This window comes from Trematomus bernacchii, unplaced genomic scaffold (assembly GCF_902827165.1).
Source record: "Trematomus bernacchii unplaced genomic scaffold, fTreBer1.1, whole genome shotgun sequence".
NCBI lineage: Eukaryota > Metazoa > Chordata > Actinopteri > Perciformes > Nototheniidae > Trematomus > Trematomus bernacchii.
This window is the reverse complement of record NW_022988024.1, coordinates 410,202-429,343: the sequence shown is the minus strand read 5'-3', so window position 1 is coordinate 429,343 and position 19,142 is coordinate 410,202. Positions and strand designations below refer to the sequence as shown.

At 40.6% G+C, this 19,142-nt stretch overlaps 1 protein-coding gene across 2 annotated transcripts; it reads left to right on the top strand.

Moving 5' to 3' along the window:
- The first annotated feature begins 606 nt into the window (after positions 1-606).
- Positions 607-19,117, top strand: LOC117472256 (circadian-associated transcriptional repressor-like). Of its 2 annotated transcripts, none has more exons than XM_034117432.1 (6): positions 607-821; positions 3,147-3,564; positions 6,577-6,652; positions 8,679-8,757; positions 16,205-16,319; positions 17,245-19,117. In XM_034117432.1, exons 2-6 carry the CDS (start codon positions 3,187-3,189, stop codon positions 17,602-17,604), a joined length of 1,008 nt encoding a protein of 335 aa, XP_033973323.1. In that variant the 5' UTR covers positions 607-821; positions 3,147-3,186; the 3' UTR covers positions 17,605-19,117. The 2 variants fall into 2 exon arrangements, with proteins under 2 accessions (XP_033973323.1, XP_033973322.1); XM_034117431.1 differs by having other exon boundaries at positions 17,242-19,117.
- The last annotated feature ends 25 nt before the right edge of the window (positions 19,118-19,142 follow it).

Here is a 19,142-nt window from a genome sequence, read left to right as displayed (position 1 = left end):
CTTAAACTACTTCTTTAACTGAGGTCTCTGCATTGAAACGTAAACATGTTCTTAAACTGAAAACAATGTTCAACAAAAGTGGCTAAAAGCAGTAAAGAAATATTGACAAGATGTTGATGCGGTGGCACTCAAGTGTTAAACAAGTGTAGCTGTAGTACTTCCTCCACTTTTGAAGTGGCGGAAATGGGCTTCCATAAGCAATAAACTGTAAACTTCTTTCGTTTTTCCTTTTTATTTCCAAGATCGATGCCCTTTAGCGCAGCATTAATTAGCTCCTACGCTCACGTGCTGCAATGCGACTCTGATCCAATGGGAGAGTTTAATTGAAGGAGCACCGGCGGTGACGCTACATTGTTTCGTCACAACATGATCACGTGTGTTCCCGACAGTTTTATTTATTTTTCCACAGTGATTTCCTGCTTGCTTGTGTGTGTGTGTGTGTGTGTGTGTGTGTGTGTGTGTGTGTGTGTGTGTGTGTGTGTGTGTGTGTGTGTGTGTGTGTGTGTGTGTGTGTGTGTGAGAGAGAGAGAGAGAGAGAGAGATAGAGAGAGAGAGAGAGAGAGAGAGAGAGAGAGAGAGAGAGAGAGAGAGAGAGAGAGAGGGGCGGTGCGGTGTTCCAGGCCGGCGGAGAGAGGAGAGGGTTGTGCCCCGCCTCTCTCGGACACGTTGCCCAGGGAGAGGCTGCACGCGCTGGATGCTTTCATGGTTTCACTCCATCTTCATCAGTCGGCTCGGTCCGTCGGCGCGTCCGCACTCACTCCGCTGTCTGCCGCCTGCCCTCAACTCACCGAGCCGTACGGGAAACACACGGTTCACTTCTGGTAAGTGACGGTCTGCTGCTCCCTCTCTTTCTCTCACACACTCACACACACACACACACGCACACGCACACACACTCACACACACACACCGCGTTCATTCTTAACTCACCTGGATTTATTTTAATTTGATTAGGCCTATGTAATTACTACAATTATCAGTGCTGGCATTAAAAGCCGGATTGTAGAAGTGATGTTTTCGGGTTGAACCGCAGCTGTGCACCGTGCTAACGACACAGGACAGGTTAATGTGTATAACATTGTATTCATTATGGCATGTTGTAAACGTACTCTGATGGTACACAGTTGTTTGTTTTTTTCTGGGTATGGTTGTCGCATGTGTTGCTTTTTTAAGTGAAGTTGAGAAAATAAATGTGTGAATCTACGGTCACGGTGTGTAGACCATGTCACTTGTATCAGCAGCGTGTGAGCATGTGAACTGACAGGCGAGGGGAAACAGGTCCATGTGTTTGGATGTTTTTTCTTACATAACGTTGGACGACCTGCCAATTTGAAAAAGGCAGAGGAGGGTTATTTAATCTCCTGGCCTGAATATTCAGTCATCTCAGGGGGCTGTGCTGTAATGTCTGCAGGACTCCGGCTCATGTACAGTACGGGCTATACTGGGAACTTACTGGAGCAGAGCCGTAGCTAGGATTTAAAAATACGGAGGCCAGTCTCCCACAAACACAACAACGTGTTCTTTTTGTCAAGCCACCAAAAATGTAAAGACATTTTCTATTATTTAAAGGGGACCTATCATGCAAAATGCACTTGTGTACGTCTTTTATACATGCATATGTGTCCCCGGTGTTCCAGGGAACTCACCAAGTGTCAGAAAACACAACCCACTCTATTTTCCTCCATACCCAAATCTCTAAAAAAGGGGCTTCAACGGATCTGATAAAAACTGATCCAGATTTGAACACACGCTGTAGTACATATGCCAGGCCAGTAGATGGTGCTGTTCTCACAGAATCAGCCCTTGCAAAAACAGAGCTAGAAATTGTCAAATTGAGCAAAATGAGGCATGGCTAAAATGCATGATCTGTTTGGTATTTTGAAAAAAAAAAAGTATAAATATGCCTTATAGGTATGGTCCTACACTATATTATTCAAATATAGCATGATAGGTCCACTTTAACTTTTCAATTACACGTGACTCTTGAAATGTGTATTCTGATTCTGAAACCATTTAAAAAACGGATTTGTTCATATTTAAGTTTGTTGAAGTTACATATTTGCTGGTTTGGATACAGTCTATGGTTTGGAAGAGTAAATGAAATATTTAGGGATTTTAAACTGTATTTGACACTTTTTTTCTTATATTGTATAGACCAAATGATCCTATACGATAACAATATCCAAATTTAATATGCTGTTTAATTTAAATTGATATTTAAAAAAAGGGAGAATTCAAGACTTTTGAAAGTGAATATTTGGCATTTCGTTTGATAAATGACATAACCAATCATTTAAAATATTTGTAGACAAAAAGAAAATGTTAACGTCTTCATAATTGTATGCGTAATGACGTAATGGAGTTATTATGTAACATGTGGTGCTAAACCAGTTGAACAAAGTGGAGGCTGCTTATATAAATATACATTACATGTTACTTGTTAGACGCTTTTATCCAAAGCGACTTACATACTCAATACTGTGGACAATCCCCATAGGAGCAATTTGGGGTGAAGTGTCTTGCCCAGGGACACAACGACATGTTGACTGCAGTGGGGTTTGAACCTGTGACCCCCTGATTCCAACACCAAGGCTCTATCCACTGCGCCACACGCCTCCTACACATGTTTCAAACAGCTTATGGTATTTCAACAAAAGATCTGTTCATGTTTCTACATGTCTAAGTTTCTTTAAACAAACATGTTTTATGTCTTTATTTTGTATATTCACAATACAATTTCAACACTTTCCCCTATTATAACAGTTTATTGACTGTTTGGTTGTACAGAATTTCAGGATATAAAAATACTCCAAGAAAATATATCACAATAAACAATAATAGCAATGTTGGCATTGATGGACCATTTCTGATGACAAACCTCTTTAACATTAGCCTTTATCCTTGTATTTCCTAGGTAGCTTAAGTGTTATTAAAATCATCTTAATTCAGTTATTTTATCTTGTTCTAGGTCTGTATTGAACCTATCCAATGCAAATACTTGAGGTCTGGTGGCTCATTTTACACACATTTTCCAATAGAAGGTTAAAATGTTAGGTATTAACAAACTGTTTCACAGAAACACTTGACACACTTTAAGATATTTATTTTTGACTTGCTGTTTACAAATCGGTGTGTTTACCCGGCAGGTGCGTGATGCTCTCGGCTGGATGAGCCTCTATCTCCAACATGTCGACCTCAGACTCGGATTACTCCATTGACTGGCTCGCCAGCGATGAGGACGACTACGACAGCCCAACGAGATTAAGTCCACAGCACGCAGAGGAGTCGCCTGTACCGCCATCATCAACCTCATCCACTACTCCTACAAGCTGCATCCACTCTGCAGCGGCGCCGCAGGGCAGGAGGTGGAGCGGCTGCACTGGGCCTCCACCTGCCTCGCAGACCCCAACCCTCAGTCCAGTTCAGGGATTAACTTCTGTTTGTGAGCAGCTTTCAGAGGGGTCAAAGCATCATTACACCCGGAAGAGAGTGCACAGCGCTCACGTGGAGGGACTCTGTGAAAAGACTCAAACTGACACAGAAAATGAACTATTCTCTCAGAAGGTGAGATATAATGAATACTGTTTTCGTGCAAATGTACTTCACACAGTCTTTTTATGTTGTTCCTTTGGTTTTTCTTTGTAGTGTAACTGTATTCTTTTGGAAAACTTCTCAGTTAGACTTCAGATATCTGCCAGAAAAGGTCTCTTTTTAGTTTTAGTCTTTTTGGTTGTGGCGTCTCACAATAAAAAAGTGACAGCCTTTCGAAAGCTGTCATTTGGACTTGATGTTTATCTTAATTACATGGACAAAAATATAGTCCATGATGCATCAAATCTCACAGTTTGAATTTCAGATTAACCAGATTATTTCTACCAGGAGTAAAAAAAAAAGGGACTAAAATCATTCACTTAAAGTGAGAAAATGCTACTTTAAAGAAAAGGAATATGACTTATTCAAACAAAAATATTTAATTAATGAGCAATGAAACGCTCAAGATACACTGAGGATGGTCTGTTGTGACCAGTAGTTTATTGTTGCTAATCTAAGGAAGCAATAATGCTATTTATTTGTTATAACTTAATAACTCTAATTATATTATTAGAATAATTGTATTCCTGATAATTACATTAATATGATGTAGCTGATCTAAACTACTGCTACTCAGATGATAATGTTTTGTATGTGACTTTTTAATCCAATATATCAAACAGGGTGAAAGAAATTATGCTACTTTGTCTAAAATGTACTGGAATTATTAATACTATAAGAAGGAAACACTCAGGTAAAATACAACTCTCACTCAAGATTGTGGTAAAGTACTTGAATAATCGTTCTTATTTAGTTACTTTCCTCCAGATGTTGAACTCACTGCAGGGATTTGCTCCCATCCAGACATGAGAGGGAGTGAATTCAAACAGTCATGTTAGAGATCAGGTGATTTCTGGCTCTCAGTCGGTGCTCCAGGTCATCTTACAGGTGCTGGGCGGGGGTGAGGTCGGGGCTCTGTGAGACCAGTCAAGGTCCCTCACTAAACAGGAGAAACATTCTTTCTGGAGCTTCAGGCTTTTCTGTTACCAAATGTAGCATTATTTTACATGTAGATTCATTTAGATGTCACTAGAAGTTCAATAGAAATCAAATTAGTCATAATTTAAAAGTTAAGGAGCTTTAAAGGGGGCGTTTTATGCTTTTTAGGGGTTTTCCCTTTCCTGTAATGTGTTATATAGCTTTTTGTGCATATTAATGGTCTGTATAGGCTAACATCCCAAAGTTCCCTCCAGAGAGAGTTCCTCTCCCACACACTCCCCCCTACCTTAAACGCCTTAATTCAACTCCTTATGTTTTTCTTCGTACAGTGACATCACTAGGTAACACTTGTGCTTCTATTGGCTAGTGCTTCAACACATTGTATATGATAGGCTAATGGGCGAGACATCTCTAAGCGATTGACTGATTAACAGAGCCGGCCAGCTGACTAATCAGAGCAGACTGGGCTCTGGTTTCAGACAGAGGGTGTTTCTCAATCGCGAGTAAAGCTGCTTCAGAGCCACTATTTCAAGCATACTACGTCATCGAGTGCCGCCGAAGTACTGTTCCAATCTCCAGCATACTTGGAAATCTACCGAGCCCGGGGTACTCCGTTTGGAGAAATATCGAGGCTGCACATGGGTAGACTTCGCGTCCTTAAAATCCCCACAATGCTTTGCGCACGGACCAATTTCCCCAAATCTGTGGCGGAAGATGTAAGGCGGGGCCTCTCATATGACGCACACCTGCACACTTGCTAGCCTGTTCCACTCTTCGTTTTCCGAATGCCAGGAAGTATTCTTGACTCGCTTCTGAAGCAAGATGCTCGGCAGACATGTGCTACCAAGCAAGCGTACTCGCGATTGAGAAACACCCACAGGGTGAAAAGAGGTGCTGGTAAAGAGCTTTTTGAACATTAGAGCACGTAAACATGTCACAGTAGAGAGACAGTATACAATTATAAAACCTGAATATGAGCTTTAATCAAATTCACTTCTCTGGAGGAGCAAGTTAGTTCTTATAATGTGTAGTCTCAGCACAATGATTAGAACAAAGGATATGAAATATGAAAATGCACGCTTTTAAATATGTTCTTAACCTAAATCTTCAATCTATTTGTGTTTTTGTGTTCAATTTTAAATGTAAATTGTATTGTGTGGCATAAAAATGTAATTTTCTGGGGTGAGGGTGTAAGCTAAACCATAGAAAACAGCCCAAGAGCATAAGCATAGAATAAAGCAGGTGTGTCCAGATACATATGTCCGTATAGTGTTTCATAAAGAGAGAACAGAGACAGAAAACGGTTTCTTAAATCGCAGTAGCGGAAAGACCATGATGCAATGCAGCTAAATAAAGATTCTTCAATTGCAGTTTACTGCTGAAGGCCACAAGCAGCTGTCTGCCTAGTGTATGTCAAAAATGTGTTCCTAGAAATTAACAACAGAAATGTAAGAAGCACTGGGAAGCTGCCATGGGAAAGTCTGTGCAGCCTAAAAGTAAACTACAGCTCCAGATGACAGGGTAGCTGCAGCGAGGCATCCAATGCCAGCCTGGTGATATCAAACAGGGTAAGAGGATCTGATGGTGCCAGTTTTCATGGTAGTCCGGTGATGCTGGGTGTCCTGTATCCGTCTGAAGGTGACACACAGCTTGGCGAGCCACGTGTGAAGCTGTCGATTGCGATCACTTTCCCCATTAGCATCTGTTAAAGGCAGCCTCTTATTAAAGGCCTGCGGACATTTACCTTCTGTGTTAAAACTGGACTAATGGCATCAAACTGGAGCGTTCGTAAATGGGTTATCAGCCACTTAGCCGTAAATCAATGAGCTTTTCGCCAAATGAGAAAGTGAAGAAAAAATTCAGATAAGCTGTGAATCTTATGCAGCACACAGACACACTACTTTATAAATGAATGTAGGTATTTGGGATTACATGATTTATTTAAGGAAAGCAATAAGCAGTGCACTGCTATTAGCTATTAGAAAGCACTTTACGTGGTGCAGCACTGATAGCATGAATGCTAACTGACTTCTCTGTTCCACACAGTGCACGGAGCTGCAGTGCTACATCCAGTCTCTGTCGGACATCCTGCGGGGCCTGAGATCAGGCAGGTACTCTGAACGTAAGTGTCTAATCCCAGCTTTCACAAGAGGTGCTCTGCAGATTTATGAATGGACACGATGTGTGCAGATCACACTGCCAAAGATAGATACATTATGTGAGGATGGTTGACGTAAAACAGAGGTGATTATAAAACCATTTCACTGGATGTTCTTCCGAATAAGACCCACACAACATGTGCCAACAGAGAAAATATGTACTGCTTTGGTGACGTCACATTTCTCATCTGCTATTGGATACGTTTTAAGTTTTTTGTTTATGCAGCGCTCACGTAGCATATAACTTTTTGTTCAAAGAAAAATATAAGCGTTATTTGTATCTCTCTGTTTCTGTACCTATTAAAGAAATGAGGTACAATGTATTAACCAATAAACCTTAGGACAGGTGGCCAGAGCTAGAATAGCCACTTCCCCCTGCTTCCAGTCTTTATGCTAAGCTAGGCTTTATAACCGTGTCCTAATTCAGATATTCTCATCTAACACTCAACAAGTAATCAACAAAATGAGTTTCCTGTGCTAACCATGAATTTTGCTACACTAACACAACTTTTGGCAATATTACCATGAGTAAGTTGGAGTAAGTATGTTTACATGCTAATTCTAAGCATTAGCATTTAGCTCAAATCAGAGTTTAGCTAAGATATCAAATCCAGTAAGATTTATTCTTAAAATGATTTTGTAGTTGTATTAGTTTATGCATTGTAATAAACATTATTCATCACGTATTATCTAAGCCCCTGACATCTTCTTTTAATTGTAAATACACTTTTGATGTATAACGCCAATTTACTTGGATTTGACTCCTCAGTCATTTATAATTCCTAGTGGAGTCTGCACATGTGTATGATAGCTGATGGTTGGTGAATATATATTATTAACACATTACATTTCATTGAAATCAAATACCTAGTTAAGATAAAGCATTCATTAGAAAGTGATTTGGAAGTAATGAAAAGCTTTCAATGTTAAATGAAATTATATTCCTCTCTCAATGTAGACACGTACATGTAGAAATAATTCAGACTGAATGTCCACAATAAAAGACTGAGAGGCAGAAGACTGGATATTACAGCTGCAGAACAAAGAAATGAAAGGATCAAAGGCCTCACGAGTCATTTAGCATCCTTTTAAACTGAAAGTGCTGCAGAGATGAAAGACCGGATCTGTAGCCTCACAATTTAAGTGATGTATGATTTAAGAGCGGCTGTTTGCACTCCTTCCTGCACGCTGCGCCAAAAACAAGCGATAAAGTTTTAAAATAGTCTCTAGCACCACAACTCGCAACGTTACTTTATGGTAGGTATGAGATGAAGAGAATACATGTATCCTATCATCAGGTCTGACAGTAAGTACAAAATAAAAGTTTTTGCCGCAATTATATATTATTTATCATTAAATTCAAGATTTAAGTGTAGCATACTGACATTTTGTGTACATGAAACCATATATCATAGAGTAGTTGAGACATTTTCACTCAAAAACACAACCTCATGGTGCAGTTAGAGGAAATCTCAGAGGTTTACCAAAGTCCTTATGATTGATCCTCTGGGGACTCTGAATGTATTAACAAAGCCACACTGCTAACAAAAAGTTGATTCTTGTTGGAATCAGTGCTCAGGGTCCACGAACGAGCTTTCAGTGTAGAGCTTTTAACCGCAGCACACTGTGTTCATCAGTGTGCTGCGGTTACTTCCTAATGCTGGTGTTTTGTGGTCTGCTTGTTCCTTGTTCCTCTGCCTGGTTTGTGTTTGAAGTCAGTGTAGTGGTGTGGTACAGCTCACTACGACTGCATCCAGGAGGCTTTTTCAGAATAACTGAGGGAGTAGGTAAGGAGGGATGTTCTTGTAGCCAAAATGAACAGTAGATTTAATCATCATGCAGTCGGATGTGGTTCAGTGTCGTCAAAGATTCAGCGCACAGAGCGGAGGACGACACAGAGGAGGTTAGAATTGAAAAGGTGGTGTCACAGTGGGCAGGCCACGTGCCTCCTCCTCTCCTCCTCATCATTTCTCTTTATTTCTCCCGCAGGTTTCAGCAGTTTCCAGGAGAGCGTGGCCATGGACCGGATCCAAAGAATAATGGGGGTTCTTCAGAATCCAAACATGGGGTAAATATCCTGAAAATACTTCAGCAGCTTTAATGACAGCATGTTCGAAAATGTTCCTTCTTTGCTTCTTTTTATGTCCTTCTTTTTGTCTGACCTGATCCTCTATAAGGAAATAGTATTCACTTCCCTTGTGTTATACACAGTAGTTGGAAGCATTAGAGGGCTGATTGAATTCCATCAGGAGTGTTTCTTTAGGATAGCATAGTTTTAGAAAGATGGATGAGAAATGCCCCCAAAAAGTCTGACTTGAAACAGGTTTGGGTCAGTGGTTACTTTGGATTGACAACATGGCTCGACTTTCAGAACAACTTCAACACATTCAGGCCTCTAATTTGACGGCTGTGTGCACTAATGTTCTTGCATAGCTGCAGTTATAGGACTGAAAGGTGGAGCTAAGTTAAAAGGATGGAGCTACTGTCGTTTTTTTTTACTAGCTGCTAATAATATAAACCTAATTAAAAGTCGAGATGAAACATGCCTTTTTGATCCTTTGAGTTCACATTCTGTGTCTTATTTCGCACCTAGTTAAGAAAATACATGTTTATGTGAGCAAGAACAAAACGTCATCAATCTGCAACAGTCCTCTGTAGCTTAATTTAAAAGAAAAAAGACCGCTTTTCAGTAGTCCAATCAAATGCAACAGTATTTGATTTAAATTCCTCTTGTACTTTTCACTGCCTGAAAAACTCCATTTGATTATGTCAAAATATGGAAGCTTAAGAAGCGTTCCCTCCTGTGTTTCTGTGAAAATGTATCAGTCCAAATAATATTTACCTTCAATTTAAGAACCTACACAGACTCCGTTACCTTAAAATAAGGACATGTGTCTATGCTTTCTTATACAATTGGCTTATCTATAAAGATAGCAAGCCAAAATGTATCCAAAGATTATTTATTGTTGTCGATTGCATAAAAAGAAAAATGTTCAAATAGTACTGAAACATAAAAACCTAGAAATGTTGATTAAATGTATCGACAGTGAGGTTGAGGAACCTATGATTATTTGGCGTTGCTATTAAACAAAACAATCTGGGAAATCTTTCTTTAAAACTTAATATTACAGACTTTCAAAAACTTGCAGTCCATGTTGACATTTGCATTTTTAGTATGTCAAACCACTGGTTAGGTTTCCATGATACTTTTCACTTTTTTCTACTTCCTGGAAAAACACAATGACTCAATGTGTTTTTAGTTTGTATTATATTATATTTTAATATCAGACATAATACATGTCTCCATCTTAGTCAAATGTAAGTGTATACAGAGAATGATGGAAATAAATCCAGGTTTGTATCCCTCTAATGCTGAATAAGTATGATATTGTATTAAAAATGATTAGTATTGATTGTTTCTCAATAAAATGAACCACATCTAAAAAATGTCCAACTGCCGATAGGAGAGGACGCTGGCGTGGTTTGTTCGCCGCTTCTCCACCGCTATCCTACTTTCAGTTCGTGTTTGAACATATTTGATCAGATTTTTCTTTATACATCGGTTAGCTATATATAACATCTGTCAATATTGGCTCCAACCAAATGTTCAAGTAGTTTTCCGTTGCCTATTTGCTTTTTCCTGCGTACCAGACCCTAGCCTGCTAGCCCGTTTGCTACCAGCCTCCAGCCGTTGGCCGTCAACAATCTTGTCAACTCCCTGCCGTCAGCTGGCCACTAACATTGGACACCCTCGTCTCTGCACAACACAGCTACGGTGGGACGAACAGTTTCTTAGCTGTCCCGGTGCGGAAAGCCCTAGTAGCCGTGACCGCTACCTCTACAGCTAGCCATCCTCCAGTCACCGGGTGGCTACATGCTAACGCTAGCATTGGACCGTTCTCCCTCTTTTCGTCTCCTAGCCTTCATTCCACTGACTCCTTCATTCCACTGACTCCAATCACTGATTGTCAACAGAAACTTCGCTACTCACCCCGATCACCTGCCATGATGTGTGCTTTACTGCTGTCTGACATTAATCCTCTCAAGAGGTTCGTTATGAGCTGCATCCTTCCCTGAAGGTGCCCTGAACAGTGCACGCTCCTTCCACTACTCCTCTGTAATACAATCTGGCAGCAATAACCCAAAGTCCCTTTTTTCAACTATTAACTCCTTCACCACCTCAAAGTGTGAATCCTTCCTCTCATTCCTCCAAAGCAAAATTGAAATAATACACAGCAACATAGCCAACTCCTCCGTCTCGTCCACCACCCATCCTTTTCCGGAACCTGCCTACCCTCCTCCTTCCAGGCACCCTTTTACAGCCTTCAGACAAATTACCTCACTGGGCATAGTTGCCCAAGTCACCGGCATGAATACCTCAACTTCCATCCTGGACCCCATGCCCTCCACCCATGTCAAGGCCTGCCTCCCCCAACTCACTCATCTTATCACCACAGTCATTAATTCCTCTCTGTCCACTGGATCTCGTCCCCCCTGCTCTGAAACTCGCTGCTGTCACTCCCATACTCAAAAAACCTGGTCTCAACCCTGATTGCCTCAATAACTACCAGCCCATCTCTAACCTCCCATTCCTGTCAAAAATTCTGGAGCGAACTGTTGCCTCCCAACTAAAATCCCGTCTGGACTGCAATAATCTTCATGAACCTTTTCAATCTGGTTTCCGTACTCGCCACAGCACAGAATCTGCCAACGACATTCTCCTCTCTGCTGACTCTGGTTCCCTCTCAATTCTCATTCTCCTTGACCTAACAGCCGCATTTGACACGATCAACCATTCCATCCTGATCAACCGCATCCAGTCTTCCATTGGCATAACCGGTACTGTCTTCTCCTGGTTTAAATCCTATCTCTCTGACAGACATCAATTCATCTCCATTAACAACTCCAAATCCCCCACAGCCCCCGTCAATCATGGCGTCCCTCAGGGTTCTGTACTTGGTCCCCTTCTGTTCATCATCTACATCCTCCCAATTGGACAAATCCTCCGTCAACACCAACTCCAGTTCCACTGTTATGCTGATGACACACAGCTCTACCTCTCAACAAAATCAATTTCTCCAACCACACGCTCCCAGCTCAGCACCTGCCTCACTGACATTAACATTTGGATGCAAAACAATTTTCTAAAACTTAACTGTGACAAATCGGAACTTATAATCATTGGCCCAAACTCACTTACCCGCTCAACCCAAGATTTTTCTCTTACCATCGATGGCTCCATTGTCAACCCCTCCACTCACATCCGTAACCTTGGCATCATCCTCGACCCCACCCTCACTTTCCTCCCTCACGTCAACCAGGTCACAAAAAACGCTTTCTTCCATTTAAAGAACATCACCTGCATCAGACCCTCCCTCTCATCGACCGCTGCTGAAACTCTGACCCATGCCTTTGTAACATCCCGACTGGATTACTGCAGCAGCATACTTTTTGGATCACCTGCATTCATACTAAAAAAACTTCAATATGTCCAAAACTCAGCTGGCCGCTTGATCACCTCCACCCGACGCTCCGACCACATCACCACTATCCTCCATGACCTCCCATCAAACACCGCATTGACTTTCACTTTCAAAGCCCTCAACAACCTTGCCCCCCCCCCTACCTCTGTGACCTCATCCAACGACACACCCCCACCCGTCGCCTCAGGTCTGCTGAAGCTAACCTATTGCAGCCCATCAGGACAAAGCTCCGGACCTGGGGTGACAGGGCCTTCGCTGCAGCCCCCCCCCTCACTCTGGAACTCCCTCCCCAGCCACGTCAGATCCGCCAACACTCACATCATTCAAACAATCCCTCAAAACTCACCTTTTCACTCTTGCCTTCAACTCCTAATCAACTAACCCCTTGCCCTTATTCCACCTAGCCTAGCACTTTCTACTTTTGTTATTTTGTTTTTACTTGCTTGTAAGCGCTTTGAGCACCAGGAAAAGCGCTTTATAAATGTAATGTATTATTATTATTAAAACTAGCTAAAACATGAATAATAACTGACAAACATGTGTTAAATAAGCTGTAAACAAAAGGTTTGACATAAAACTTTGATGTAATTGGTGTGAAAGACATATTTCCCACTGATTAATTTACAAGTGATAAGTTCCTCCTGGACTTTGTATAACCTCCGTCACGTGACAGACAGGAGGCATTACTACTTCAATCACGCTGACTACACAAATGTTCCTGAGCCTGGCTCCAACTGGCATCAGTCAGCAGCTTTCAGGACGGCTGGAGTTTATCTCTATAAAAGTACAATGAGCAGCAAGAGGTGTATTTGACAATCATGGGAAAACATGAGTAGGTCGGAAAAAAACACTGAAATAATAATAATAAAAAAGAATTAAATATAGAGAGGCTCCTCCTTAATTTTCTACTTCATACTGTACATACTCATTGATTGACTTATTTGCATTTATTGCAGATTGTCCTATATTGTGCTTTTCAAGCTGTGCCTGTTTGTATTAATGTTTAATAATATATCCCTCTATGAATTTGTAGATGTATTATATATTTTCCTCATATTATAATATACTGGGACTATCTTTTTTTTCTTTTTTCATACTTCCGTTTTTTTCCCGACATTAAGAAATACTCTTTTCTTGATATTTTTGACTATGACTTTAATTATACTATTACGTTTTTTCTTATATTTTTGACTTAGTATAATATGGCATTTTAAAAAATATATAATTTGCTATGTTTTTAGAATTTTCAACATTCTATACTTTGCCGTTTTTTTTTCCGACATGCTGTACTATATCCTTTCTTCTGATATTTTTGACATACTATACAATGAGGTCCATTTTTATTGTGGACTACTTTCTTAAACAACATTTTAACTGTTAAACAACACAGTTTTACAGTTTCTTGTGGTTTGACATGTGCAGTAAATGTAACATGTGTAGGGAAATGAACCTCTCTGTTCAGACTGAGCTGGACACACGTGGAGCGCTGCAGTCTAACTGGCTACACATCTGTCCCAATCATGTCACATTCAACACACACACTGGACGTCCTGGTGCATGAGATCCACTGCTCAATGTTTTTTTTCACATTTGGCAGAATAAATTAAAACAGGCAGAGATATTTAGAGAAATTAAGTCAAACTCTAAAATATCTGCAGCCTTAATTCAGGAATAATTGTTTTAGTTGAGTATTTGTGTGAGAAAGGAAATCTGAATGAAACAAAATAGTTACATTCAAAATAAGGAACACATTTTCTTTCTCCTTTTCAGTATTAACACATGTCGTATGCATTACGTCACAACACATCCACATCTGTCAGTAATCATTCATTCTGATTCTCTCTGATTAATCTAAGCCTACTGTAACTCACTTTGAGCTCTGCATGTCACTCAACTATTTTTGTGAGCACTGTACAATATCTTTATGGAGAGTCCCACATATATAAATCACAAAACATATTTGGGCATTTATAAATATTGACACTGATCTGAGAACATACTTTAGCTGCTAAATTCTCCACTATCTTTACCAGCTAGTTAATAACTCATTCTTTTATTGACTATACAGCTTTTTCATGGAGCTTGTTGACTAAAAACAATTACACAGATGAGAGGCATGAGAGTGAAGCAAAACAGTAAAGTTGCGCGGAATACAAACCAAAACCATTGAGCTGCAAAGTTCTGTCATAGCTGTAGGGGAGTCACTTCGAGCTATTCATTAACTCAAACACAAAGGAACCAAAAATGACCATGAAGTTGAACTAAATGGGCAAGTATTTTTTTTATTAATTCATCATTCCATTATTTATTACGCTTTGATAACTGCTCTTCTTAAAACAGTTTTCCCCACATTGATTAGGTTGACGGTTAAAAATCTTAATTTTGTGTTGTGCTTTAATTCAACTGTATCACCCTTCAGCAGGAGGCAGTGTGTGCTGCTCCTGAATCTCTTTGTACAGAGAGTGTTTCTCAATGATATCAATAAGGGTAGGCTGAACAATAGACTCACCTGTCTGTACAGTATTTTCCATTTCTGGCCTGGTGGTTGGACAAACCAAGCAAAAAGAGACATTAGAATTTTAGCAATGGACATTTGATTGAAAAACTGTTAATAAAGGAAATCATTGGCAGAGAGATTAATACAAATAATAAGTTGCAGCTCTAATATTCCATGAACTCCAGACCTTTTGTTGGTCTCACGTTTATTTAAGTGTACAGTGTGATAACAGAGGTGTGTGTGTGTGTGTGTGTGTGTGTGTGTGTGTGTGTGTGTGTGTGTGTGTGTGTGTGTGTGTGTGTGTGTGTGTGTGTGTGTGTGTGTGTGTGTGTGTGTGTGTGTGTGTGTGTGTGTGTGTGTGTGTGTGTGGCTGTGGGCAGTGGGCGGGGCTTGGCTCCGGGGCTTGGCTCCGGGGCTTACTGCTCTATTTATAGCCAGTGAATGGAACGAGGTCCTTCTCCTGCTGCCACGTGTGTGCTGCAGCGGGAGTGTGTGTGTGTGTGTGTGGTCACATTTCTCATGTGGACCTGAACATGCTCCACTCCTCCTCCTCCTCTTCTTCCTCCTCCGCCTCCTCCTCCTCCTCATGTGATGCTCGTATGTGGCCGTCAGATAGCATCACAGACGGAGAGGAATGCAGATACACTCGGATCAGTCGTCCGTACTCCCCCCTGTCTCCCCCCTCTCCCTCCCCACGCAGGCTTTTTATTTATTCAGTCTTTGTGCTGTTTCATGTTGTCCACCAATCAGGTGCAGCCATGTGTTGGCACAGGCTTTATGGGCTTATGTAATGGCCATTGGCGAGACATCCGTAAGCCATCTGAGCTGCAGGGCTCTGCCTCTGTAATCTGCGGAGGAAAACTCCTCAAATGTCACATTCAGGTGCAAGGAACCTCTCTAAGTACATTTATTCAAGGACTTAGCTTAACTTTATCCTACAGATAACTTCATTCATAATTAAGTTTTTTTTTTCTAAAATAAAACACATTGTTCTGTGCATAAAATGAGGTTCATCTTTTTTTTCATTTGTAGCTTTTATAAGGTTTTTGAGTGAAGCTTTGAATGTCTGTCGTATTATGTTATGATGTCATCACCATAAGCAAGATTACAAAATTGTATCCAATCAAGATTCTTTATGAAATCAGCATATAACTCATCAGCTTGTAACATAGATATTAAATGTCGTTTTTGAAGGGCTAAATGACAACAACTATGGATTGAAGCAGACTATTTGTGTCAACAAATATTTTTTTAAAACCATTACGTAACAAAGTATTTTTTACATTGTGGTATGTCCTCTTAAACAAACAAAAGTAATTTCCTGCATTTGTTTGACTCCAATAATATGTTGAATGATTTAAGATGCAAGACCAAGTATTTTAGATCTGTGTTTACTAGTTTGCAGTGAGTCTTCTGTCTTTGTGGCACATTGCAGCATCTCTTGGCGGGTAACCTCCACCTGTACATCAATGTTAAACCTGTGCAGATGTGAAAATGGTGGAAACCAACCTGTGTGTTTTCTGTCTCCCCTCCAGAGGACGCTTCCTCAGCATCGTACTGAAGATAGCAGAGATGCTGCACAGTTGGTTTCCTCACATCAGACCAGACCTGTCGCACACAGAGCCCTGCAATGCGGCTAAGAAGCTAAAGGTAAACATGTAAATATTATTCAATATTACCAAGTTTATTCTGATTATTGATTTCCTTTTGCAGCGAGTTAAGCAAAATATCCCAGCTTTTCAAATGTTAAGATTGTCTATGACAGTAAAATAAATATCTGAGCATTGAAAATGTTGCTCATGTTAAATTAGATGAATTGAGAATACAACACTAACAAGTATCTCAATCTGAAGTCATTATAATAAATAATCATCGGTCTGTTTCGCGGCTCTGATGGTGAGAAGTCATTATGTAACAGAATCCTGGAAGCTGGGGTCTACATTTATTTTTACTGGCGATGATTTAATCGTTTCTTAAGAAGGGTAGGGGTCAGATAATGAGGGGAAAACCAGAGCGGCCGCTCACTCAAGAATGTGATCCTCTACATTTAAAAACCAGCAAAACCATCTGAACTGCAGAAGGGTTCACAGAATGCAAACCAGACTTCCTCAGTTTGGGGGAACATATTTGAGTGTATAGTTTATCAATAGTTCATATTTATTGAATTGAGTTAAACCAACCATTTTTTATTAATTTTACAATATCTATTCATTTTGTTTAACACATTTCTTTTAAATTAATTGAATAAGTTATTTAATTGAGTTAAACAAACACATTTCTATTAATTTAATAATAGTTATTTAATTGAGTTAAACTGACTTTTTAAATTAATTTAAAAATATGTATGTAATTGTGTTAAAGGAACTATTTTTTATTAATTGTATGATATTTATTTAATTGAGTTGAAGGAACAGTTCTTAATTAATTGAATAATACTAATTTAATTGAGTTAGATACACAATATATTTTTTTAATTTAAAAAAAGTAATTCAATTGAGTTTAACGGACTTTTAATAATTATGGAGATGCGTTGATGGTAGACATTATTGTGACACTGATGTTTCCTCTCCAGCAGCATCAGAGCAGCGCCCCCCCCCCTCCACCCTCCCCGGTGTCCTTCTGCTCCTCAGACTCCTCCACCCGCCTCAAATGGCTCCACATGTCACCCATCTGCTCCCTGAAGACTCTTGAATCCACCCTCAGCCAGCCCCCCCCGGCCTCCCCCCCCCCTCCACCTGCGTGCTGCAGCCAGGGGGCGACCCAGGACAGCGCCGTCTCCTCCTCCACCGACTCGGTCTCGGCCCCCCCCAGCCGCCTCATCCGGGGGGGGGCGCTGCCCGCCAAGTTCACCACGCCCTGTCTGGTGAGACTCCTGCAGGCCAAGGACAGCATCATCACACCCCGGAGGGCGGAGGACGGGGGGTTGGGGTCCTGAGAGGTGACGCCGAGAACCAGAGGCTGATCCGGGGTCAGATCTGGGCTCCCACATGAGACACTACAAGGCCTTAAAAAAAAGCATGTTTCAAAGTCTTCTATATCTTTTTTAAACAGTGGAAATGCAGTTGCCTCGGACTTCAGGTTCTTCAGAGTCAGAATGTGATGAAGAGAAAACGGGCCTCGCTTAGTTTGACTTGAAGGACTTTTTCAAAAGTCCGTGTGAGAACATTGGACCTTAATTTTGAGTTTCACTGATATTTGAGTTGGATGGATTTCATCTTCTAATGAGTTCAAATGTTAAAACAATGTTACTGAGATGAATCACCTCAATACAAGAGGAGTGAACAAAGAGGAATGGTAACTCTGGGGTTGGAAATAGGGACGAAAGCTCATTACACTTGGAGACTTCTGATTTAAACACTTGGACTGTTACCTCGTCTGATTTCTTCTTTTAGGTTTTCAATGGTTCCTCTACCTCATGCTGAGACAGCACAGTTTGACCGTGTCAGCACAACATAACTGTCAGTGATCTGAAACCTTTGAAGTTTTACACAAGCTGCAGAGTAAAGCAGCGTACATTCAAGAAATCTTAGGGTGTAGTTCTTTCTTATACTGAGGTTTACCATTACACGGTGAAATATATCCAAAGCGAGCCTTTCATTATAATTAGCTTGAGGTCTACAGTTTTTCCAGAGGGATTAAAAAAGATTTTTGAATTCCCCAAACCTGGATTTGTTGGTCAGTTCTTGTCTTTCATGCCTCACATGTGAGTTGAAACATTTCAACACTGTTGGGAAACAGAACGATCACAGGGACCCCAGAGAAAATGTAGAAACATCTCCTGCCACCATTTCAAAGATTTGTTCCAGTTAGTCCCAATACAATCCTCACTTGTACTTTGAGAGGGTTATCAGTTGCTGTAAAACAGAATATTGTACTAAAACTAAACAGCCAAGGTGGAAGATTCCCACTTTGGTTGAACTCAGACTCATGAAGCTTCTTATGAGCTTCAGCTGGAGCAAAATGAGGTGTCAGTAGAGTCACTAAGAGATGGCTTCATGGATGATTACGCATGGGAAATTGGTTAGTGGATCCCTCAGGCCATAACATGATTTTTGGGGGGTTTTCCCTTCCCAAAGTTCCCTCCATTTTCCTACTTTACATATTAACAGTGATCTTGTGACCTAGGGCTTCCAAAATGCAGGTGACCCACACTCAGTACTGTCCCTGAACGCCTCCTGTGTAATCTGTCAGAAGCTGCTTTCACTGCGAGTTATATTTTTGATGACAGCAACCAAAACACTGTCAAAGTACATGAGATTGAGAGAAAATTCAAATCCAAACGTCTCCCCTTGCCAACATGAGCACTTATTTTGAACACACTGAATAGTCGTGTCATTTTTCCTTTAATGTACATGTTTTTTTTTTCATATTTGAGTTACTTCCCATTAAAGATGGCCTTTGTCATGTTTTGTACTTCTGAAATAAATGTGATGTCTTCTTTCTGGAAATGTTTGTCTTTTTTCTACAACCGTT